The sequence below is a fragment of the Hippopotamus amphibius genome, chromosome 2, assembly GCF_030028045.1.
Source record: "Hippopotamus amphibius kiboko isolate mHipAmp2 chromosome 2, mHipAmp2.hap2, whole genome shotgun sequence".
Lineage (NCBI taxonomy): Eukaryota > Metazoa > Chordata > Mammalia > Artiodactyla > Hippopotamidae > Hippopotamus > Hippopotamus amphibius.
Window position 1 is genome coordinate 213,676,990 of NC_080187.1, and position 13,041 is coordinate 213,690,030.

The 13,041-nt window shown below is 44.8% G+C and overlaps 1 protein-coding gene across 5 annotated transcripts in view; it reads left to right on the forward strand.

Moving 5' to 3' along the window:
* Window positions 1–12,735, forward strand: part of NEO1 (neogenin 1) — a 232,891-nt gene extending 220,156 nt beyond the window's left edge. For 3 of the 5 annotated variants that reach the window (XM_057723249.1, XM_057723250.1, XM_057723251.1), the window contains exons 24-28: window positions 301–393; window positions 3,946–4,104; window positions 8,838–9,101; window positions 11,143–11,279; window positions 12,067–12,735. In XM_057723249.1, coding sequence (XP_057579232.1) covers window positions 301–393; window positions 3,946–4,104; window positions 8,838–9,101; window positions 11,143–11,279; window positions 12,067–12,150 — 737 coding nt within the window. In that variant the 3' untranslated portion in view covers window positions 12,151–12,735. The remainder of the gene's footprint in view (window positions 1–300; window positions 394–3,945; window positions 4,105–8,837; window positions 9,102–11,142; window positions 11,280–12,066) is intronic. The other 2 variants (XM_057723252.1, XM_057723253.1) reach the window with 1 other exon arrangement.
* The last annotated feature ends 306 nt before the right edge of the window (window positions 12,736–13,041 follow it).

Sequence of the window (13,041 nt, forward strand, 5' to 3'; positions counted from 1 at the left end):
TGCCTTCAGTTGGAGCCCAGCTCTCATTGTGGTGTTCAGCATGTTCTTGGTCTGGCTGCTCTTCTTCACAGACCCGCACTGAAGCATGGTAGGCAGAGTTGTGTCAACTGCGTTGGCTCAACAGGGACTCCTGTAATGCGCTGATGGTCATTTTCCTCTTTATTTCACTTCCTGAAGAAACACCTTGTCCCATTATGTTGTTTGTGAGTCGTAAATCCCCCACTTGAAATGTTTCACTGCTGAGGCTGCTCCTTGGCCTGGGGCACGTGTTTGTAACCATCCTCCATATTTGATGTCTAGGGCATGAATCAGAGGACAGCATGTCTACACTGGCTGGAAGGCGGGGAATGAGACCAAAAATGATGATGCCCTTTGACTCCCAGCCACCCCAGCGTAAGTGAAAAGCTTCTCTTTTCCCAAGTGCTGCCAATCTATCCAGTCACATTGGGGAACAAGTATGAGTGATCTCTTTGACTTCACTTGATCCTAACACAAAAGATAATCTACCAAAGCTTTGGCGCCTTGAGGGAAGAAGTATCAAACATTTGCCATATTTTGCAATTAGTATTTATTCTTGTGAGTAGCTTCTTTAATTTCAGTGCAAATAAGCTAAAAAGCCAATTTCCACACATCTCCCAGGCATCAGGGAAGTGACCAATCTCTTTAACAGTACATCGATATAAAAACAGATGATAAAACTTGGTGTACCCCCCAAAAATATAATAAATAAATAAATAAAATGAAAAAAAAAAAGTACATCGAGTCTCTGCAGGACAGATGGGGCAGCATCCCTCCAGGCTGGGGCTGGAGATGGTCAGGTCACAGTATTCCTTAGGCTTCCTGATACATGACGGGTATTGATAGGCACCTGCAGACTTTTTTTTTAGTTAATAGAGGTTATATTTTAGAGGAGTTTTAGATAGCATGGAGTTTTTAAAGCAATATTTTTCAACCTTATCTGACCCATGCCTCACTTCGATAAGCATGAAAGTTGCCCAGCCTCCTTTAATAATATTTGAAACTCAAAATAAGTTAACTATCATGATTAGAAACCAAAACACAATGGGACAAACCAATTATATTTTCAAACTAGTGTTTCGTCTCCCGTTACTGTTCTCAAGGTGGGGAAGCCTTTCAGACTAGCTGGCACAGTGGGGCTTCCAGCCGAGGGTCCTCTGTGCCATCCTAGAGAGATGAGAAGCCACCTGCCTACCGACATCAAGTCTAAAAAGCCGTTTGATCTTGAAGTTACTTGCTCTGGGCTGAGCAGTAGGTTAGTAAACATTCACAGCGTCAAATGCCTAGATTCAGATCCCGAGGATGTCAAATCCTGGAAGATCGCTTTTTAATTTGTCCTGAACGAGCTTTTGGATTTTTATTCGTTTCTTAAAAAATGCCCCATTTCAGAACTGTCAGCCATCCCTGTGAACGAGTGACAGAGATTTTAAATAAGCACAGATATCCTGTACACAGAAGGTGGCACTGTATACTTGGAAACTGCTGGGATGCCTGAGAATGTAGACCTGTGCACACAAGATTTCTAAAAATCAGCTTTGAAAAGAGTAAGGGCCGATTTGCTAATAGGTCATTTCTGCACAGAGTAGTTTTTGCTTGGGGTCCGTGTTAAAAAGAGGGGCCTATACCTGGAAGTGTACAAGGAAAACTGGTTTCCCTCTCATCAGAGGTACCCTGGACGGGGTCCCCAGATTTAGACACATGTGTCCAGAAAGAGTAAATTAATCCATTCCAGTTGCTTTTGATTTATAAGATGGTAGCTTGCCTACTTGTTTGTTTTATAGAAGACTTTAGTTCTCGCCTGAACTGGCTTATTTTTAAAATTCAGAAATTTGACTATCTCTATTCCTGGATGTGTTACTTTCAAATATGTTACAGAGAAAAAGATATGCTGTACTAGTTGATAGCATTCCTTTTTTTTTTTTTTTCTATTTTTGGTGTTGGGAAGGAGTATGCATAAATACTCCAGTATTATTTAATTCGTGCCTCATCAGTTGGGTAGGCAAGTGGATTCTTTAATTCAAGAATCTGAAACCAGGTTCCCAGATACACTTTTGACCTTCAGGTGTAGAGGTATGCCTTTCCCCACATGGCTTCAGCCCTTTTTTACAAGCTGGGATTCCCTGGAGTCTGCATCCCCATCCACCTACCATGGCCTTAAATGCCTGAGCACTGCTGGGAAGGGCTTGGTGGTGTCAGGGTGAAGTTCCATCAAAGGCCTTGCACAGGAGCATTGGATTCTGATTCAGCTTATAGCTAATGGTTGCCAACTGTATTCCAGACAAGCACTTTCACATTTTTTATTTACTTAATTTGGAAAAACTGGCAGTGCCTTAAAGTCAACTTTGTTTTTCTTTTGTGAGAGGTCTCTATACCTAAAACACTTTCAAGTTGCACTTCCTAGGTAAAAATCAGAAGGCCTTTCCCTTCACTCTAGCCTTAATTCTTGAAGACATTGATTCTGAAACACCCCACTTCTGAAAACCACCAGTCTTCCCCTGGAGAAGATGTTGACTGCCAGGCTACCCTGAGACCTCCTCAGCCAGCTTTTCCAAGTTGTATCAATATTCTATGACAGGGGGCCACCTGTACCTTCTGATCCCTAAGAGCAGGGAAAGCCCCTGATTGGTTTCCCAGGCCTTGAGGAGGGGAGGGGCAGCACTGCTCCAGGGTCCCTGGCTGGTTGTGCCACCTGCTTGTTTGCATGTGACAGAGAGAAAGCTGCAGAATAAAGGCCTCTATTTTATTGACTGGGATTTTCTTCGCCAAAGTCATGTTGAGTGGCCCCCAAATATCTAAGGAGATTCTTGGTGACAAGACATTTTAATAGACTCCAAAGGCTAATTAAGTTTTATCACAAGGTTTGTGAAGTCCTTGCTTAAAGGGAAGAAAAAAAAAGGTCCCATGTGTTCCTAGTCAACCCCGCCTGTTTACCTGTTTGGGGGATTTAGAGCTGGTTATCTTGATATTAAGCATTCTGCTTCTACAGCTGCTCTAAGAGAGTACCTAAGAAACATTTATACCCCAGCTGGGCTTCTGATTTTATTTGTTTCCATCTCTGGGATTGATAACGAAGCCTCATTAAAAAAGCACTTTGTCTTCACAGAAAGTTGTGTGTGGAATATCTGTGTAAAAATTTGGATTCATTTGCTAAATGCAGCAAGTTGAATTCCTTAGCCAGTATGGGAAGGAAAGAGGCAATTTAGGAAAAATCCGTTTACATTTTAAAATGTGAATGGATGTGACTGAGCTCCCAGACTGGAAGCAGGAAGAGATGGTGCCCTAGGCCTGTGTTTCATACTTTAAGTACTAGATTGGACCATAAGAGTTCAATTCCATTTGCATTCCTTTCAAGTTATGAAAACTGATTAAACAGCTACTTATTCATTCAGCCTAAATACCTATTTCATGCTTCATTCAACAACTAAGAAAAGGCAGAATGAATTAGGAATATACTCGAAGGAAAAAGGACTTCTGTCTCTTTAAGCAGGAGAAAAAAATAATAGATACCCAAACCATCATTTCTTTGCTTATGGATTTATATTTTGTGACATATTCAAGTGGATATTTTTAATAACTCATGTAATCCATATTTACTGTAGAAGAATTAGAAAATAAAGATAAACCAAAAGAAATTTTTTTTAATTCTTCACTCTTCCCCACAAGATAATCACTGTTAACATTTTAGTAAAAATCCTCAGGCTTTTTTCTTTCTGTGTATGTCTAGAGACATATGCGTGGGAGTATGTTGATTTTTTAAAACAAATGTAAAACCCGTGGCTAATTGTCCAAATTCAGCCACCTGCCACTAAAAAGCCAAAGGAGTTGTCTAGTATGGGAGGGGGACGCGGGGTAACTGCTCTTGAACTGTGATATGTGTGTGTCTGTGCAAGCATGCTAAGCATTTCTCTGTCTTGTGTTCATCCACAGCTGTGATTAGTGCCCATCCCATCCATTCCCTCGATAACCCTCACCATCATTTCCACTCCAGCAGCCTCGCTTCTCCAGCTCGCAGTCATCTCTACCACCCAGGCAGCCCATGGCCCATTGGCACATCCATGTCCCTTTCAGACAGGGCCAATTCTACAGGTGAGAGATGAGGATGGAGCCCCAGGTGGAAAGCATCCCAAAGAGTCGGCAGGCTGCAGTGGGGAGGATTTGCCCTGCTTAGAAGGATTTGGAATCTTTTGCAGTGTCGTTTATCATAATGTTTCTGTTACTGACTCAAATTTGTGTTTGTAAAATTTGCTCCATTTTTCTCCCTAAGTTTTAAGTGCTTAGGACAAGGTGTCGTTTTAGTGAAAACATTAACTCTAATCACATAACCATGTCTTGTTCCATCAACCTGCATTGTAATTCTGTCATTTTTTTCAGTTTGTTTATTTTTTTAATCCTCCAATCGGAAAGGAAAATATTATTTTGGGTGATTTTCAGACACTAGAGGTTCCCTTTGCCTAATATTGGGAGGGGTCTTAGGGCAGCCATAAAGTACTTCTAATGTTAGATCTTAATTACACACCTCTGCCATGAGCCAAAGTAAGAGCCACACCTGGGGGCAGCAGGGCCAGTGGCCATGTTGAGCTTGTGCATATAGTAAACCTCAGGTTGCCTAGTGGGTTATTGAAATTAGAAAGGGCTCCCAAGCAGTGATCCTCTCTAAAAATAGATAGGAAATTAGCCTAACAATCTGCAGTTTGTTTAAAGATATACATTGCCAGACCAACATGTCCCAGGTTGCAAATCTTAAGAAACAGCTTTATCAAAACATTTTTAAGGAGGAAAAAGTGAAGGTGAAGGAACAGCAAATGGAGTAAATACTGCTATTGTTCCTCGTTAATTGAAAATTAATTTCTGTCCTCTCAGTTTCAAGGTGCAAAAAAGAAAAGAACTTCTCATATATACAGTGTACTTTTTCCATCATTTGGAACTTGTCTTTTAATAGTTACAGATGTTACTAGTAGAACTAAGTTTTGGTAGTTCTAGAATATAAGGGAATTTCAAGTGAATTCTATTTTAAAAGAGCCTCAAAACTCCACGCTAGAAGCTTAGGTTGCCAGTAACATCCCTTCCTCCTTTAAGTTTTGATCATTATAAACATATGCAAAGCATCAAGTGGAGATCAGAGCTTATTAAGAAATGCCTGATAACTCCCAGAGTTACCTACTTGGAAACCTTTACTTTGTTTGGAGAATGCTGCTTGAACTCATGACTAAAGTTGGCCTCTCCCTCCCTGCCTCCAAATTCAGGTGCAGGGTCCTGCCTTTAGGGAAAGACAGTCTACAGGAGACTGTATGGAGAATCAAAGTCTGCCTCACAGACATAATCTCAGAACAGACCAGAAAGCAGCCTTCCAAACCTGCTCTTAGAAAGTGGTTTTGGTATCCTGACTCTGTTTCTCCATTTTTAAGGCAGAAAAATCTCACCCACTGGGATGTATGGACCTACCTAAGTGCATGACAGGGTCTTCCCAGTTACATCAGCCCCCCTTCTCCTCCCTCCTGGAGGAGGAGGGGGTTGAAGATTGACAAGAAGCATAGGGCTCCTGCCCACCCCTCATCCAAGTGGTCCTGTGTTGGTAAAAGCTTGGCTCTATATGGATTTAGGCAGAAATCAAAGAGAGGAAAAAGTAACGATTTGCACTACAAAACAGTTCCTTGTTTTAATGACCAGAGGAGGTAAAAGAAGGTAAAACTCCTAATGGAGCCGCTGAAGATGGATTTGGAATGCAGAGCAGGTATCTAGAAGTGATCAAAGCTCTCTTACTGTTGTCTTCTTCCGTGTCTCTAAGCCCAGTGTTGCCACAGCCCTGTAGATGTGGGCTTGGCATGACTAGACCTTGGCCAGGGCCGGCCTTGCTCTAGAGGGTATTTACTGTGTCTTTTCCTTGGACATTTACGAGGGTGAGTCAAAAATAATCCACACTCTGGCTGTAGAATTTATTTTAATTAACTTTTAGAAAAGACAAATACATCATTGTTTGACATAATCTCCTTGCTTTTTGATACACTTTGTCCATCTGTCAACAAGCTTTTGTATTGCCTCATTAAAAATGTTTTAGGCTGAGCTGCAAGCCGCAAATGCACCACTGTCTTCACTTCTTCATCAGAAGTGAATCTTCATCCTCATAGGGCTGCTTTCAGGGGCCCAAACAAATGAAAGTCCGATGGAGCAAGATCAGGACTATAGGGAGGATGCTTTAACACCTTGAAACAAAGTTTTTGCAGAGTGTTAACGGTGTGGACAGAAGTGTGCGGACGTGCATTGTCATGAAAGACCACAACGCCCTTGGATAGCAGTCCTCTGCGTTTAATCCTAAATTTAGGCTTCAACTCTTCAATAAGCGTCTCTATCCATTCATACACACTTCTTCGTGACAAAACACTTTCTCCATACTGCGTGCAAAATCTTCGATAAATAATGGCACCAGGTACACCCTCAGACCACAAAAAATGAATCACTGCACGCTGCTCTTCTTTCATGCAAATCACAAGTGGGGCATGCATTTTTGCTCACACCACAGTTACAAATGAACTGATGTAACACATTCAGACCTGCACAGCAGTGACTGGGGAGACAGTAGCCTCGAACGGCAAACACTGATAAGACAGTGCAGCCAACAGAAGTTTTAATATAACCAGAGTGCGGGTAATTTTTGACTCACCCTCATACTATCTCACTGCCACCTGAGGCAGAAAGCACACTTTCCACTTGTCCAGGCGCTCAACCACCATGCACTTTGTGTGTCTTAAACAACTCTGAGAGATCAGCCAGGAAGTAGGCCCCTCACCAAAGCAGAACTTTTTCTTACAGCGTAGTTTCCCTCGTGGGCCAGGGGTGCCGCACAGTTTCAGGTCACGCCCTTCACAGAGGATACAGTGTGTCGGCGCCTTCTGGAGTTGCTCCACACTCGATTCACATAGGCACCCCTCTTTTCCCTTTTCCACATTTCCCGCCATCTCTGGCCCTCAGAAGCTTGTACGTCGAAATAAGGCAGTTGAGGCAGCCAAGGCAGGCCTGTGTGCCCAGAGCTGGCCTGACGTGTTTGCCGGTGCAGTCTGACATGGTCTGGCCTAGAGCCTGCTGTCTCTCTCCCCATCCTTGTTACCCTTGCTAAGCAGCTTCCGCCCAGCCCAGGACCCACACAGCTGTGGTGATGGCTGCCCTGAGCAAGCATGAGAAGTGAGATCCTCAGCGCACCCCTGGAAAGGACGAGAAGTGACCTAGGCCTGGGAGGGTTTTCACAGCCAGGCTTTCAACCCCTGGGGAGGGTGTGTGAGTCCCTCATTGCTGGGACCCAGGGCCTTTAAGTGAAGGGAGTAGCACTCATGACTGCCATGGCCCGTCTCCTGAGAGCCCAAGGGCACAGATTCATTGCTGTGTCAGCAACAAAGGCAGGGAAAGGTTGGATTTCTGCAGGCTGCTCATGCATTACTGCTTAAAAGGGTTTATTTTCCTGAATAAAGTTCAGGACTTTAGGAGTCAAGGGAGGCCTTCAGGCTGGCTGGTACAGCCTGTAGCCCTGAGCTGGTGTCCTCCAGGCCCCTCCTCAGGGTGGGGATGGTGGTCTGCAGCAGCTCACGCTGTTTGAAAGGTCTGCCTCATATGGTCTCCCTGGGACTTGGTGCTGCTTCTGCCCCTGCAGACTTGGGGGGGTGGGTGGTCTTGGGCACGGGAGAGCAGCGTAGTGTGTAGCTGGTGGAGCGTGGGCTTGGGGCTTAGGGGCAGGGGTTCGGAATCCTGCCCCATTGGTTCTGTGTGCTTGGGCCATTCCTAACCCCCAGTGTCTAATGAGTTACTGTGAGGCCTGGATGAGCGAATGAGTATAAAGCACTTAGCATGGTGCCTGGCTCGGAGTAAGCACTCGGTAATTTACAAAGAAAAGAACCTTATCAATTATTCAGGCCCTGTGTTCAGCACTTTTCATACATCTTCTTAATTAATCCTCAGTGAATTATGTATTATTCTCCCTATTTTTATAGGTAAAGAAACAGACTCAGATTTGATGACTGCCAGGTTCACTCAGTTTGTATGCAGAGATTAGGGTTCAGGTCTATCTGACTCCAAGGCCAGTGCTTTTTCTACCCCACCCCCACGCTGCCTTCCAGAACGACTCTGACCCCTCTTCACGTATTTTGAGGTCTTTGTCATGTTCTTCCCGAGTTTTCCCCTTCTCCAGGCTGATATACCCCTGTTTCTTTCTCTGGACCCCCAGACTCCGCATGGTATGACCTTAAAGCCATTTGCAGACCTCTGCACTGTTTAGTTGTCCAGGTGTCACTTGAGCTGTGGGGCTTTTGCTCTGGGGAGGCATGGTTGCCAGAGGAAATGCAGGGCCTGTGTCACTGCCTTTCCTGCAGCGACCACCAGGCCTCGCAGGCAGAGCGGGTCTTTCTCAGGTATCCAGCCAGCCTCGGTGACGAGACATGGCGTCTGTGAAAGGCTAGTGTCTGAGATTGTCAATCAGTGAGTGAAATTTTTAACTTTCTTTTCTTCTTATTTACATCTTCATCGACAGCATCTCATGAACCTTTATATGTGTTCTATAGTGAGTACTGAGAAGAACTTTAAGTCTGTAAAATTGTGATCACTTGATTGTTAAGGTAAAAGGAGTCCAGCATCTGGTTGACAAAATTGTTTGGGACTCTAAGATTAGACCGTTCTTAGCCTTGGCAGTGGTGCTAATCCGTGTTCCCTTGGACTTAGCATTGATCCTAAGTGCTTATTGAGCTGGTTACAGGGACCCTTAGAGGTAGCCAGAACCCAGGAAGGTGCATATGTTCAATGGCACAATAAATGCTAACATGTAGACTTTCCTGCTGTAGAATCTGTTCGAAACACCCCCAGCACTGACACCATGCCAGCCTCCTCGTCTCAGACATGCTGTACTGATCACCAGGACCCTGAAGGTGCTACCAGCTCCTCCTACTTGGCCAGCTCACAGGAGGATGATTCGGGCCAGAGTCTTCCTACGGCCCACGTTCGCCCTTCCCACCCACTGAAGAGTTTTGCTGTGCCGGCAGTCCCACCCCCAGGTCCTCCCGCCTACGATCCAGCGTTGCCAAGCACACCATTACTATCTCAGCAAGGTGAGTGGGGACAGCAGCACCACTGCAGGGGCCCTGTGGCTCTGGCTTATGGCACAAGTCACCTCTTCTTTGCAGAATAACAACGCGCATGTACTCCAAGCCTATCTCGGCAGTTTAGTGTAGCGAGGTGCATTGCCCCTCTCAGGGACTAATGGGCTCCTCCTTTAGGAACAGATATAAACCAGAGAACAGTTTGGCGGGGAGCAAGGGCTTACCTTCTGAATTGTGTTTTGGGTGCAGAACCCTTGGTGGTAAAATCCAGTGGCATGGGTCTGGTCTGCCCAGCCTTCCAGAATTTCCTCACTCCATAGGATTCCTGTCAGCTAGAGAAGGGTCTGGAAGTCCAAGACTTGGAAACAAGGAAAAACCTTAGGATGGAGAAATAACCCCACAGAAGGGAAGTGAATTCCTCGAGTTCACACAGCTCAACAGGAGTCCTGTCACTTCAAAGGCATGCTTTCTGCCTCCTGCTCTTTCACATTTTTATCTATTATGATAGTTTGTTTCAGAATGTCACTGGTTTTCAAGCTTTTTGGTCTCAGGACCCAAACTCTTAAAAGCTGTTGAAGCTGCAAAAGAGCTTTTCTTCACATAGCTTATATCTATCATTATTTACTGTATTAGAAATCAAAACAGATTTTTAACTATTTTATTCATTTAAAAATAGTAATCTATCATGTTAAATAGCATATTTTTATGAAAAATTACTCTCAAAATAAAAATATAGTTAGAAGAGTAGCATTGTCTTATATTTTGGCAGATCTCTTTAATGTCTGGCTTAATAGAAGACAGCTGAATTCTCACACCTGTTTCTGCATTTATTCTGTTTGCAATATGTTGTTTTGGTTGAAGAAAATCTGGCCTCACAGATATGTCATTGGAAAAGAGATTATTTTTATAACCTTTTCAGACAACTGTGGCTACTCTTTTTTGATACTACAGCAAAACTCAACAAGTTGTAGTTTCTTATAGGTTTGTTTGTAATGTGGAATCAGAAACCATATAATTACTCATACTGTGTTCCTGTAAATCCATCTGTCTTGTACTTTGAATGTGTGATACTGAACATCACATGCTGGTCATTTGGAAAGTGTTGATTCACTAAGTTATACAGATCCTCCAAATCTTGATACATTTTGTTAAACAATATCTAAAAGTGCAGTCATTAATATCACCAAAGTCTGTAAGTATTGGGAAGCTCTCAAGCTCATAGTGGCAGATGCAGGTTTTTCAAAATTCTGATTTTTCACTTTAAATTTAAATTTTATCACTGGAAATAAATACTGTCCATTGTTTTCCCTGAAGCGACAGACTGACTTCATTCACTTTCTAAGAAATGTCTGCCAAATGCTCATCTGAATAACCAGTTTGTGTCAGTTATTCTTTGAACTAACATTGGTGTTTTCATGATGAAAGCAACAATTCAGCTTGCAACTCAATTAGCACTGCCTTTATTGAAGACAGCCATCATGCTTTGATGTACAGCAGAAGTGTTTTACCCATATTTTCCATTTTAGAATATTTAAAAGATGTATAATCAAGGTTGGGATTTCATAACATAATTTTTGCTACTTCATTAACAGTGATCTTAAACTGGCTCTTTTTTAAACGTGCAAGTATGCATGTTCATGAATGACTGAACAGTTTGGTGCTGCTGCCTTCATTTGTGCTAAGGCTCCAGCAGTTTTACCTGCTGTTGCTTTTGTACCGTTGGTGGGAGGGCAGAAAATGTCTTGGTATTGTTATAAAAAGAGTTTTGACCTCCCAGACGTCGTGCGAGGGGCCCTTGGGCCACCACACTTTGAGAACCACTGGACTAGGAGATGAGCTTTCTGAAGCCAAAGGGAACATTGTCTCCAGCCTCTTAGATGCCCTGCTTTCCTCCTCCTTCCATCTTGTTCCAGTGCCTTTTCAGAGCAGGATCTCTGCACTGGGTCTGGGTGCATCCCTCACCCTGAGCAGCATTCGGACCTTAGGTACTTTCATGAAATCTGGGGGCGCAGGCTCAGCCACACACCTAAATGTGCCCTTTCCCCCTCAGCTCTGAATCATCACATTCACTCAGTGAAGACGGCCTCCATCGGGACTTTAGGAAGGAGCCGGCCTCCTATGCCAGTGGTGGTTCCCAGTGCCCCTGAAGTGCAGGAGACCACCAGGATGCTGGAAGACTCCGAGAGTGTGAGTTCCTGGGGCCACCAGCCCCACCAGGATGTCTGGGTGCATGTCCCGAGGTCTGAGACTGCGCTTGGCATGCTGATTCTCCGTGCTGGCCCAGAAGTGAAGGCAGACCCTCACTCCGCAGGCGAGCACGGAGCAGCTCCTCTGAGCCAGGGTTGTGCTGAGGGTCTGATGTGCCTGGAGTAGCTTGTCACTCCAGCCTACCCAGCTGCCTTCCTTTCAACTCTATCCTGTCTCTCTGGTCCTCTTGCCTTGGTTTGAACCATCCATGTGTACTTTTTCCCCTCAGCCCCTCTTCATGACCATTCCTGAGCAGGATGCTGGAGAGGAAGGTGCCCGAGTGGTTGCTCTCAAAACAGAAATCAACAGGGTCTCTCCTTGATCTTTCACTCCCATGTTCCAGTAAATATGTTCTGCCTCTGCATTTCCAGGTACAGGACTCTCTTAGGAGGAGAGCTTGGGCCCCAGAGATCCAGGGTGCATACCAACTCTGTTGGCTCCGACAGAGACTAGAAGGGGCAGGCAGCAGGGCCTCTGGCCCTGAGGTCCTCGTGACCCTGGCAGTGTGGGTTGGAGGAAAGGCATTTTGCAATGGAAAGAGATGAGTATTTGCTGGCTTGGGCACATCCTGCAACCTCTGACTCTGCCGGGCCAGCAGGGGCTTGGGTAGTCCAGTCTCTCCGGCAGTTTTCTCACTGACCACTTGACACTTTGACGTCTCTCTGTGGGTCCTCCTTCTGGACAGCTGCTCAGATTGTGCCCGGTGACACTGTTTTCCTTTCCATAGAGCTATGAACCAGATGAGCTGACCAAAGAGATGGCCCACCTGGAAGGACTGATGAAGGACCTAAACGCCATCACGACAGCATGATGACTTTGACCGGGACGTAACTCCGGACCTGAGTCTAGAAGTCTTGGGACTTAGCCTTGAAAACAAGGAGTTGTACAGAGCACGAGAGGACAGCACTTGAGAACACAGAGTGAGCAGACCGCCCGGCCAGCACCCCCGCGTGGGGCTGGCTACAGGCCTGGCCACCTGCCTTCTCCTGGTCAGCCTGGAAGGCGCCCGTGTCGAGGCAGCTTCCCTTGCCTGCCGACACCCTGCAGGACTGGGCACCATGGGCCAAAATTTTGTGTCCAGGGAAGAGGCAAGATGTGTGACCTACGTTTCACTTTGTGGTCAGGCTGTGTCTTCATGCTGTGACAGCATCACCTTTATGGAGTGTAGACATTGGCATTTATGTACAATTTTATTTGTGTCCTATTTTATTTTACCTTCAAAAGAAAAACACTGTCAAAAACCAAGAAAGTCCGTGGTGTTCTCCACAAGTGGTTGACATTTGACTACTTGTTTGAATTATGTATGGAAAGTCATTGACAGTGTGGGTTGTTCCAGGGGTTGACTTGTTTTTTGTTTTTGTTTTTATTTTTGATTGAGTCATTGCATCCTCTACCAGCTGTTAATCCATCACTTTGAGGGGGGGAGGAAATGTTGCATTGCTGTTTGTAAGCTTTTTTATTATTTTTTTATTATAATTATTAAAGGCCTGACTTTCTCCTCTCATCACTGTGAGATTACAGATCTATCCGAATGAAATGTAACATTGAAAAGACTTGTTTGTTGCTTTCTGTGCAGTTTCAGTATTGGGGTGGGGGCGGGCTGGGGGGTTGGGAATTGGAAATGAAGGGGCTGCTGAGGTCCTGTGAATGTTTCAGTCATTGTACTTTCTTCCAGAAGCCTGCAGAGAATGGAAGCATCTTC